This window comes from Lonchura striata, chromosome 17 (genome assembly GCF_046129695.1).
Source record: "Lonchura striata isolate bLonStr1 chromosome 17, bLonStr1.mat, whole genome shotgun sequence".
In the NCBI taxonomy this organism is placed as follows: Eukaryota; Metazoa; Chordata; class Aves; order Passeriformes; family Estrildidae; genus Lonchura; species Lonchura striata.
The window spans coordinates 6,940,019-6,951,242 of NC_134619.1; the positions used below are offsets into that span (position 1 = coordinate 6,940,019).

Sequence of the window (11,224 nt, forward strand, 5' to 3'; positions counted from 1 at the left end):
GCCATTCTTTGTCACTTTCCATGGCTGCCTAGAAGGATTCGTGACCCTTCAAGACTACAGTCCTGGGAGGGGAGATGCTATGAGCAGTGGTGGGAGGTCAAGAACACCACACCTTCAATCCAAACAAAGACTTTGTGCCAGAGTAGAGACAGTTCCCCTTGCCTGAAGGGCAACCAAAGCTATTATAGAGCATCCAAAGGAGCTACACAAGGATGATGAAGCATCTGGAGGGAAAGCCATATGAGGAGCAGCTGAGGTCACTTGGTTTGTTAGCCTGGAGGAGACTGAGGGCAGAAACTGTCAGGGTCTGCAGCTTCCTCCTGAGGGAAGTGGAGGGGCAGTCACTCGTCTCTGTGTATGACCAGGGACAGGACCTGAGGAAACATCTGGAGCTGTGTCATGGGATGTTTTAGGATGGATGTTAGGAAAAGGTTCTTCCTCCCTGCAGAGGGTGGCTGGGCACTAAAACAAGCTCCCCAGGGCATTGGTCACAGTCCCAAGGCTGCCAGAGCTCAAGGAGCATTTGGACAACAATCTCAGGCACATGTTGGGATTGTTGGGGTGTCCTGTGCAGGGCCAGGAGTTGGACTCAATGATCTTTGTGGGTCTCTTCTAACTCAGGTGATTCTATGAGGTTCAGCTTGGATTATGAAGAAGCACCAAGTGCCTGTCGTGAGTTCAGCGGCCAAAGTGAAAAAAAGCTCACCCCAACTGCAGCTCTTGCTGAATCAGAGCTGCTCAAGACGTGGTGAGGAGCAGTCCCATGTCTGACCCAGGGCAGAGCAAACCTGTCACAGAGCAGGGTGACTTCAGTGGAAGGGGAGCTGGCCCCACATGAGGGGGATTCAGCCAGAGAAGACTGTGACCTCCAGGGCTGAACATGGAACATTTTCCTTTCCTGCAGGATTCCAAGTACCAACCCAACACCTTTGTGCAGGAGATACATCCCAAGAGGAGCAAAGCTGCCTCTTGTCTGGGTATCCCTGGCCTGGAGCCGGCTCCTGGGGAGTCAGGCAAGGCAAGCAGGTGCTGCTGGCAGTGTGGGACTGGGAGGGGGATGCTCTGCCAAGCCCTCAACCAGAATGGAGAATCACCTGGTGATTACTCAGTGTGGGCTTGGGTGCAATGAGCCCAAAATAACCACCAGTGCTCTGCAGCACATTGTGCAAATTCTCAACCAGATTTAAAAGAAAACACACCCGAGTTCCTGCCAGCACTTGGTGAAAGAAGGAGCCCTCCACTGAAAGCCACACTCAGAGCCAACACTGACACTTGATTAGTGTCTGCTAAAAATAGTTCCCTGTGTGGGTGGAAGGAGAGCTCATGAGCACAGACACGGCAGGACAGGCAGGCACGGGGGGGTTAGGCTGGAGCAGCAGGTCAGCAGCAGTGGGTCACCAGGTCCATGATATGGACAGGGACATCTTCACTAGACCAGGTTGCACCCAGTCCCATTCAACCTGGCCTTGAATGCATCCAGGGATGGGATAACCACATGTCACTTACTCCAGGGGCCAAAGCACCTCCTCTCCCCCAGCATTTGTTGGTGTTTGCCTTCAGGTAACATGCAACAGGACAAGAGGAAACAATTGTGCCAGGAGAGGTTTAGAATACATATTAGGAAAAATTTATTCACTGAAAGGATGCCCAGACATTGGAACAGGCAGCTCAGGGCAATGGTGGAGTCACCATTTTTCCTTAACAGATCCCTCTTTTACCTCAGATCTACACTTTCCCCAGTAGAGCCACATTTTTACTCAGATCTGGACAACCCAGTCTGAATTCGAGAAGGGTTTGGCTATGGCTCTTGCATATGGTGGGACTTTGGTCCTGTGCCTGGCCAGGAGTTGGACCCAATGATCCTGATGTGTCCCTTCAGCATATTCTATGGATCAACTCAGCATATTCAATGCTTCTGTGATTATTTTGCTTCACCTAACCAGCCCTGTGCCCATGCCAGCAGCTCCCACCGGGCAACTGCTCCTGCCATGGCAAACATGGAGCCATCCCCTCCCTTCCCACCCTGTGGGCTGCTCCTACCACTGGCCTATATGGAGGCATCCTCTCTCCTCGCACACTGCACCTGCTTGAGGCGACCACGGCTGATTCATCCTCGAACGCCGTCTCTGGCGCCGCCCGCCCCCGCTGCCGCCATTGCCCTCACGCCACGGCGCCATCTTGGCTCCCTCGCGCTCCCTGTCCGCCCGCCACGCTCCTCTCCCTCACGCTGCCATTACCGGCGCTATCAGGCCGAATTTAGTCTCAGGGATACAAGACAGAATTTGTTTTGCGTGTGACAAACTGCTGGTAGCAAATGCCACGTCGGAAACACTGCGTGGGCGGCAGGCGGCTCCCTCCCTCCCTCCCCTCTGCCTGTGCCTCACTGCCCCCCCAGCCGCAGCCTCTGAGGCCATGCTGGCCACGGGCTGGGGTGGTGGAACGCAACAAAAACCACTCTTTTCTTGCCAAAATATCTCTCTAAGGCTTTCTGAGCAGTGCCGGCCACGAGGCTTCATCACAGCAGAGTGGGGGATGCAGCAGGGCTCTTCACCAGTCCAAACCATCCCGCCAGGGTCACGCCATGTTTTTGAGCTAAAAAAGGACAAAAGTGGTGGGTTTTGAGCACGGCTGAGCCCAACGCTGCACAGACCCTGACCAGGACAGGCTCTGCTCCAGCTCCCACCTGCTGCTGGACAGCCCAGCCAGGAACGTGGCACGTGGCGACACTCCCTAATGCTTCCTCCATAACATGGAGACACTGGAGAAAAGGGCCGAAAAATAAAAATCCCTTTTTTTCTCATTGCAAACCAGGTGTCTCATTAAATCAGACAAAAAAAAAAAAAAAAAAAGAAAAAATTATTTGATTTATCGTTATCACAAGGTGCCTGTGGGCTCAGCTGCAGCTCCCTGCTATTACTGGGGTTCCATCTCCCATGACAGGAGCCCCACTTCTGGCAGTGCCTTCATCCTCCTGCCATCAATAGAATCTCAAACCCCCTATGTGAGACTCCTGCTCTCAGCAGCACCTGGAGCCCCCCACCACCTTCGGGGTCCCACTGTCCATGGCAGGACCACCAGGACCGGCTGTACTTCCCTTCCTGCCTGGAATCCAGAGTGACCCAAAGCCACACTGACGTGACCCATGGCAGAGCCTCTTGAGCACCATCCCTTAGTCACTAAAAATAGATCCTGAGCGGTTAAAAAAAAAAAAAAAAAGCCAACAGAAAAAAAAAGCCAACAGAAAAAAAGAGAACAATGTCTGCTTGACCATCAAAGAGCAACCACAGTCATTGCAAGGCAGGAACACCTGAGACGAGGACTTTCGGGTTGTGTTTTCTCTTTCTGCAGCAGATGGGCTCGGTTTTCTCTGAAATAGATGAAATCTCTCCTCGCCTGAGGTAATGGCATGCGGAGCTCCAGTGCTGGGGGCAGCCCCTCTTGTGGGCTTCTTGGGGCTGGAAGGGAGCCAGGGGAACAATGGGTCAGAAGATAAATTCAATTTCCTTTTAAGCTTGTTACCTGCTTGATTCCTGTTTGTACAGAAAGATACAGATCTTGTGGGCTGAAACCTGTGTGCTGGCCCCAGTACTCATCTGAAAACTTGGCAATTCATTGCAGGTGTGGGCTGTGCCTAAAGGCCACCTCCCAGACCTAGGTCTGGATGAGCAGTGTCACAGCTCTCCAGACCTTCAAGACCTGGCATGTCCAGCCCATGGCTCTGCAGGGCACAATCTTGGCCAATTGTTGAAAAAATGCTGAATTTCTGTGTATTATAAACAAGAAGATTTGTCAGAGCTGGCATCAAACGCTCTGCTCCGTTAGCAGAGGCGGTTTTCAGAAGTCAATATCGAAACGGTGGTGAAAAATGGGGCATTTTGAAGCTGTTGAACAAGCAGTGTTGTACACAGCGATCAGCCAATATATCCAACAGGCCACACATGAAGGTGTTTACCTGGAGCCACTGGAAACTTTTTCAGCAGCACTTTAAATCAAACTCATCTAAACCATCTGCTGCTTATAGTGATCCTTGGCCAAGCTCACCCACCACAGAGGCATTCAGAAACAAAGATATTTAAAAGGCTTTAATCGACCTCAGTGCCTTTGAACAAGGATGTGAGATGACAGGAACAAGTGAGAATGGCTCCAAACTGACAGAGGGCAGGGTTAGACTGGACATTAGGAAGAAATTCTTCCTTGTCATGGTGGCAAGGCCCTGGCACAGGTTGCCCAGAGAAGCTGTGGCTGCCCCATAGCTGGAAGTGTTCATGGCCAGGTTGGGCGTGGCTTGGAGCAACCTGGGACAGTAGAAGTTGTCCCTGCTCATTGCAGTGAATTTTCAGTTTAGGTTTGTTGAATCATAGAATTCCACAAGGAGCTGGAAGGGACTTTAAAGCTCATCTCATTCCAGCCATGGAGTCTTTCCCCTCCTGAACAAGAGACACTGCTCCAGAGAGCCTGGATCCTTTGACAGGCTCCCTATTATCATGGCAGGCAGTATTCCTCCTTTCCCTTTGCCCTCCTCTATTTTGCAGGCAAAATCGTTCTTCTGCACACAATGAGGATAAATAAAAGATTGAAATAAATTGCTCTCCTCCAGATCTTCTCTGGGTTATGCATTGCTGGCTGAGATAGAGTGAAGAGAGATGCAGACAACTCCACAATCTCTGATCAGAGCAGGACAGAGCTTTGTCTTGTGACTCCATTCAGTGAGGCAGCATTTGGGAAACACTTTTTTGGGGTAGGGGGTGGGAAGGAGATCTTCTTGCTGAAGTGAGGAGCAGGACTTCTCTATCCCCCTGGGGACAGGGAGGGAGAGCCCAGAGCAGCTGGACCGAGACTGCAGGATGGCCTTCAGTTCCCACACTGCCAGGACACCCTTTCTCACCTCTATCTCCACCTAACAGCACTTTCTCATTTTCAAAAGAGTTGAGAGAACCACTAAAACACAGATACGTGTTGGGGTTCCATTTTTTGCCTCACCTCTCTCTGCCACCCTGCCTGTCCAGCGTGTAATGGAAATTTTACCGCAGCGCTCGATGAGCAAACAGGAAGCCAGCAGAGAGTGTGGCAGCTCGCTGTGGCCCCGCTCAGCTCAGCTGGGGGACAAGAAAGGCTATAAAAGACAGCATGGGGGTGGCAGGGGGAGGAGAGCAGGCCACAGGGGCCAGGGCTGGCAGCACTGCAGGGGACCCGGTCCTGGGTTCACAGGTAAGGCAGGCACTACCCTGCGCCCTCTTTTTCTTCCTTCTGCAAATGATTCCTGATTATTTTTAGAAGCATTTTCCACTGTTCTTCTTGGGGCCAATTGAGAGGATTCGGCCATACTTTACTGTCTGCACCAAGCTTACTAAAACTTCACCTTGCTTAAGAAAAACTAATTCTAATTGGCTTTTGCCTTTTTTTTTTTATCTTTGCAAACCCATAGTACAAACGATAAAATCCCCCAAAGCTGCTCATATTTCCAGTGGAGGTATTGGAGAAGCTAAAGCTGGGCAGTGGATCCACAATTCTCTTTCTCCTGTCAGAAAGATTTTTCTTCCTTTTCTCTGAAGGAAATCCAGAGCTCCTCTATTGAATAGTCTTGGCTGTGTGTGGAGTACTCAGAGCTGCATCTGGCTCAGTCCCCACCGAAGCAGTGGGAGGGTGTTTGGACCCAAAGTAAAAAATCCAGAAAGGGACTGAAAACAGATCACAGATTCCTTTCACAGCTTTCCAGGCTCACTCACTTCTTACATGGAGCTTTGTCAGTGATAAAACAGTGGGAAAACACTTCCTTTCAATTTCGTACTGAGTTCATTCATTTTGATTGATAAGCTTTCAACATTCATTTTTCCTTCAGCTCCCTGAAAAGAAGGTGTAGCTGGGTGGGGTGGTCTCTTCTCCCAAGTAACAAGGGACAGGATGAGAGGAAACAGCCTCAAATTGCACCTGGGAAGGGTTTGCTTTGGATATTAGGGAAAACCTCTTCACCAGAAGAGTTATCCAGCATTGGAGCAGGATGCACAGGGCAGTACTGGGGTTGCCATCCCTGAAAGGATTTAAAAGAAGTGTGGACGTGGCACTTGGGGACATTGTTTAGTGATGTTTTTGGCCATGCTGAGGGAATGGTTGGGCTTGGTGATCTTAGAGGGCTTTTCCAACCCAAATGGTTCTGTGATTTCTTGGTTCTCTGGGAGCGTGCAAGGCAATATGAGGAGGTTTGGGTGGGTCCCACACACAACTCCACCATAACAACAGAGGTAAGGCGCTGCTTCTTTTTTTGTCTCCTCCAAATTCTTCAAAGGTTGGGAGATCTGATCAAGTCCACGGTGTGAGGCACAAGGCACACAGCAGGGGGTTTGGCAGCTGCCCCAGTGAGGGGCACCTCAAGGACTGTCTAACCTGAGAATGGTGAAACATCAGGGTCAATCTCAGGTTCGTCAGCCCATGAGATGCCTTCTCCAGAGCGGGACGGGCAGCACCAGCCCCACGGCTGCCACCTCCACCCAGCACATGGAGAAGCACAGCAGGAGCAGGGGGACACCGGAGCTTCTTCTGCACCCTGGCACGGCTGTTTGTGAGGATGGGCAAGGATCTAACTGGGTGTCAGCCCCAGGGGTCAAAGGGAGGAAAGTGGCCGGCAAATCCCACCTGTTCCTCAGGAGAAGCTGCTGGAAGCTCGGCCACACCTCAGGGCTGGAGCTGCCAGGGCCGGCGCTGCAGCAGCTGCTGCTCATGTGACAGGAGGCTCCGAGTATCAAAAGCACCTAATTAGGAACCTCTCCGACTCCCACCCGGAGCTGTGCCTCTGTGTGCAGCGAGCGCAGCCCAGGGGTGAGTTTGGCATCCCTGAAAGCATCATTAACACTTCGCTCCTCATATTCCTGACTAGAGGAGGAGGGAGTGACAGCCCTAAAAGTGACGATAATGAATCCCCGGGTGGTGCACAGGGCGCATCAGTGCTGGATTTGTCAGTAATTTATAAAGGGAGCAGGGGGAAAAACAGGGTATTTTTAATTTTTCAAGTTGAGCTTCCTAAATAAAACACAAGTCCAAGATACGCTTGTCAGAATCACTGTCTTTCCAACAATTAAATGACTAATCCTAAAGATAAACTCTCTAAAAGGTTACCAGCCACAGTGCAGGCCATGGGGGCAGAGCAGGAGCAGAAATCTCTGCCCAGAGCCATGGGCTCACTCTTCTGAGACAAGGTGGCCCCCAAAGTCCCCTGAGTGATGCTCTGGGCACCAGCCCCTCCTGCTGCATCTCTCGCTGCCGCAGCCCCTGGCCCCTCCAAGTGCTGCTTCTGCAGAGCAGCCCCAGGAGATGGGGTAGAAAGATTTTTTTCAGAGAAAGCCAAGCCCCACATGCAGGGGAGGAGCCAAAATTGCTGAGCTGAATGCCCTGGACCTGCCAAGTGCTAGCACGATTTCTAGAAGATGTAAAACCATGCTGGGAGCCCCCATGAGCAGCCAGGCAGCACAGGGGAGGCAGCTCCATTCCCCGTGCAGGGATCCAGTCACTGCTGGAGCTGCTTTTATCTGCCCATGGGATTTTGGGGTCTCATTTGCCCTGAGCCCCCAGCAGGTGTGGGGATGCCCTGGGAGCTGCAGGCAGCGCTCCAGGCTCAGCACTGGTATCAGGGTAGGGGACAGCACGGGGTCAGGCATGGGGGATAGGGAGTAAAGCAGCCTCGGGTGAAAGCACTGGAAAGGAGATAGGATCTCAATGATTCAGCGAAGAAAGGGACTTTAAAAGCTCACAAAGCCAGCAGGAGGCAGCTGCTCCCCCTTCCTGCCTGCCCAGCGCTTGCTCTGCTGCAGCTGGGAGTTATTCTGCAGCTGGGGGGGTGGGGGGTTAGGGACTCCCGGCTTGCCACCCCCACAGACCTCTTGAGCCCTTTCCAGTGACCCTCAGAACTCTGCAGAGCCATTGTTTTTCATGGGGTTCTTGCCGTGGAAGAGGATGGGAGGAGTTCTTGCCATTCATCCAAGTTCTACCTAATGTGGGCTGGTTTGCTTTTTCCCCTTCTTTTAAGTTTGTTCCTCAAGAGAGAATTTTAATTTTAGAGACAGCAATGCTTCTGCAGGGTGAAGGAAGTAATTGCTGAGCTCTGAGGGGCTGGCAATGCAGGCTCCAGCAGGGTTCAGCGAAAGGCGAATGAGTCCCTCGCCCGTGGATCCCGGGATGCGCCCCCAGGGGTGTGTCTGTGCTAGGCTCAGGCCAGGAGAAGAACACGCCTTAGTGCCGTGTCAAATTGTGCTCCAGAAGCGCATTTTGCTTCTGCAGTGAAGTTTCATCTGTGTGATGGCAGCAGAGGGATCACTGGGAGGAGCCGGGAAGCAGCCGGGGCTGCCTTCACCAAACATCTGCCGAAGGAGCCATCGGGAAAACTTTCCCTGCGACGTGAAACGCTGCAGAGCTCGGGGCCGAGCCCGCACACACGCGTGTGCCCGGTGTGCCCCTCTGCCACGGGCACATCTGACCCCGAGAGGATGGGGGGGCTCCATGGGGGTGCCAGGGCCCAGGTGCCAGGAGCACCACCCGAGCGATGTGGCAGTGTGGGGCTTGGCTGGCGGGTCCTGCTGCACCCCCAGGCACCCCGGCACACCCTGCGGCTCTGTCGTGCGCACTCATGAGCTCACACTCACCTCACACCCCTCCCACCCCCCAGCTCCCCTTCACCTCTCCACCCCCAACACCGAGAAACGCCCCTCAACACCTTTGTGCCCGCTTGCACACACACCCCCGCACGCCCCGCACTCCCCAGATCACTCCCGCTCCCTCACCCCACGTACCCCCGCACTCACATACCCGAGACCCCGCCCAGCCTCTGCCCCTCCGATGCTCCCCCAGGTGTCCCCCCGGTGTCCCCCCGGTGTCCCCCCGGTGTCCCCCCGGTGTCCCCCCGTTCAGCACCGCGGACAGATCCCGGCCCCGCTCCCATCACGTGGCTCCCCGCCCCTATAAAGCGCGGGGCGCGGAGCGGCGCGTCCTGCGCGGGAGCGGAGCGAGCGGAGCGCCGAGAGCGGTGAGAGCGCACCGGCACCGGCACCCCGGCAGCCCCGCCACAAACGGGGGGGTCCCGAGCCCGGGGGGTCCCGGGGAGAGGAAGGTCCTATGGCGGGGGAGGGTGGGGTTGTCCCCTCGCTGGAGGGTCCCGTCCCGGCTGCCGAGGGTGTCTCATGCCCGGGGGGATCCCATCCCGGGAGAACGGGTGTCGCGTCCGCGGGTGGGGGATCCCAGCCCGCGGGGGTCCCATCGCCAGAAGGGTCCTGTCCGAGGGACGGGGGGTGGGGGTTTCATCCCTGGGGAGGGGGTCCCCAACGGGGTGAAGCCCCTCGAGTAAACCCTGACCGCAGCGGGGGGGATGTGGGGGTCCGGGGTTGGGGGGGGCTGCTCTTACAGGCTTCTGGCCCCGAAGTGGCTGCGATGCGGGTCAGGATGATTTCAGCTGCCTCCGTCCTCGTCCTGCTCTTCCTGCCCTCGGAGACCTGCTCCCCGCTGCAGTGGCCCCGGGGTCCGTCCCGCAGGCTGACCCTGGCCCCACAGCTCACCTGGGAGCCCTGGATGGGAGCCCCGAGACCTCCGGTCCCCGCCACCGATCCCCTGCCCCAAAGACTGTGCCTGTTCCACGGGGCAGAGCTCGGCCCGGCCCCCCGAGCCCGGCGGGCGCTGCAAACCGGCAAGAGGCGAGACGGAAAACCCAACTCGTTGGATCTCACCTTCCACCTCCTCCGCGAGTTCCTGGAGATGTCCCGGGAGGAGAGACTGGCCCAGAAGGCGCTCAGCAATAAGCTCTTGCTGCAGAGCATAGGGAAATGAGGGAGGGTCGTTGGAGGCGGGGGATTGAAGGAGACCGACCCCGTAACAAGACACCACGGCAGAGCGGAGAACGGGAGGATGCTGTGGGCTGCAGCTGTGCCCAGGGAGTCCCCACCTTGCCCGGCAGTGTTCCTGTCACTGCGTCCCGCGTGTCACTGTTGTGCATTAAAGTCACAGTCGTACCTGCTCTGCTGCTCTGCTCTTATGCTTCCCCACTGTCATAAACCTGTGGACCCGAACCAGGTCGCCCCCAAAACACCAGAGCAATCCCAGATGCTTCCTTGGGTGAAAAAAAACCCATCTGCATAAAGAGGTCTGAATGATGCAGGTAGTGCCACCCCGGCTGGAAGCTGCACCCTGAGACCCAACCAGGGCTCCTCCAGTACCCCTGTGAATGGCTCCAAAAGCTGCTGCTTCCAGCTTTGCAGCAAATCTGCACCTTTCTGTGTCACAGCTGGGGATTTAGGACAAGGTTTAGTGACACCTGAGCTTGGCGGTTCTTGGAGGAAGATGAGCATCTGTGTAAAACATTGGCAGCAAGAGCACTGCAGCCCCCCCAGAGGCCCCCCCTTCCCCAGGCTGTGTCCTCTCTGTGGCATGGAGCCCCCCTCAGCTCAACGCCCCTCCTGCCATCACAGCCCTGAGCTTGGAGCAGCCATTCCCACCCCAAGCTGTGCACAGTCCACTGCCAGGCTTGATGGGGCTGAACTGGGTTTGGGAAGGCTCCCAGGCACCGACAGTTGTGGTGGGAGGAAGAAAATTGTGCCAGGGCCCTGCACTCTGCAGACCAGAAAAAAGGTCAATGTCCTTTTCCCAGGCCAGCTCAGCCATTCCAGCCTTTGGTGGTTGACTGGGGTGAGCACAGGGCTGGACAGGACCTCTTGCACCCTGGGGACATCAGAGAGGGGACAGTGAAGGGACAGGACTTGCAGGGTTGGGACAGAGATCACTGTAAAGATCAGACCATGCCAAAACAGGAGTGCAGGGAAGTGGTGAGGAGCACATGCCCGAGTTGAGCAGCTTGGTCTCAGCTTTGAACCCAACCTGGCCTGACCCTGCACCCCACTCCTGCCTCTCCAGAGGGGCTGCTTGGCTCCAGAAGCTTTTGGTGTTGCCAGAGCAACACGGGCCACAGGCAGGGACACCTCCCTTTAGATCAGTTTGTTTAAAGCCCTGTCCAACCTGACAACCCCAAGTTAAAACACAATTTTATGCTCACCTCCATCAAATGCAGAACTCACCTTTCCAAAATGAACATCCCAGGGTCAGAACAGCCGCTCGTGGCACTGCAGCAGGGACTGTCATCACAGGCTTGGGGGCAGGACAGATTTCTGCTGCCTTAGTCCCCACCTTGGCTTGGATCAGTCTCACAGCTCCTACAGCATATCTTCCACTCATCTTTGTTCTCTCTACCAGCAAC

At 55.0% G+C, this 11,224-nt stretch overlaps 1 protein-coding gene across 1 annotated transcript; it reads left to right on the forward strand.

The window, feature by feature from the left end:
- Positions 1-8,976: 8,976 nt before the first annotated feature.
- Positions 8,977-9,991, forward strand: LOC110469030 (uncharacterized). The gene is made up of 2 exons (XM_021527423.2): positions 8,977-9,010; positions 9,388-9,991. The coding sequence occupies exon 2, from the start codon at positions 9,412-9,414 to the stop codon at positions 9,802-9,804; it is 393 nt and encodes a 130-aa protein (XP_021383098.1). The 5' UTR covers positions 8,977-9,010; positions 9,388-9,411; the 3' UTR covers positions 9,805-9,991.
- Positions 9,992-11,224: the final 1,233 nt, after the last annotated feature.

What these genes read in the sequence shown, in the direction of transcription:
- LOC110469030 (XM_021527423.2), top strand. Translation starts at nt 9,412, where the DNA reads ATGCGGGTCAGGATGATTTCAGCTGCCTCCGTCCTCGTCCTGCTCTTC.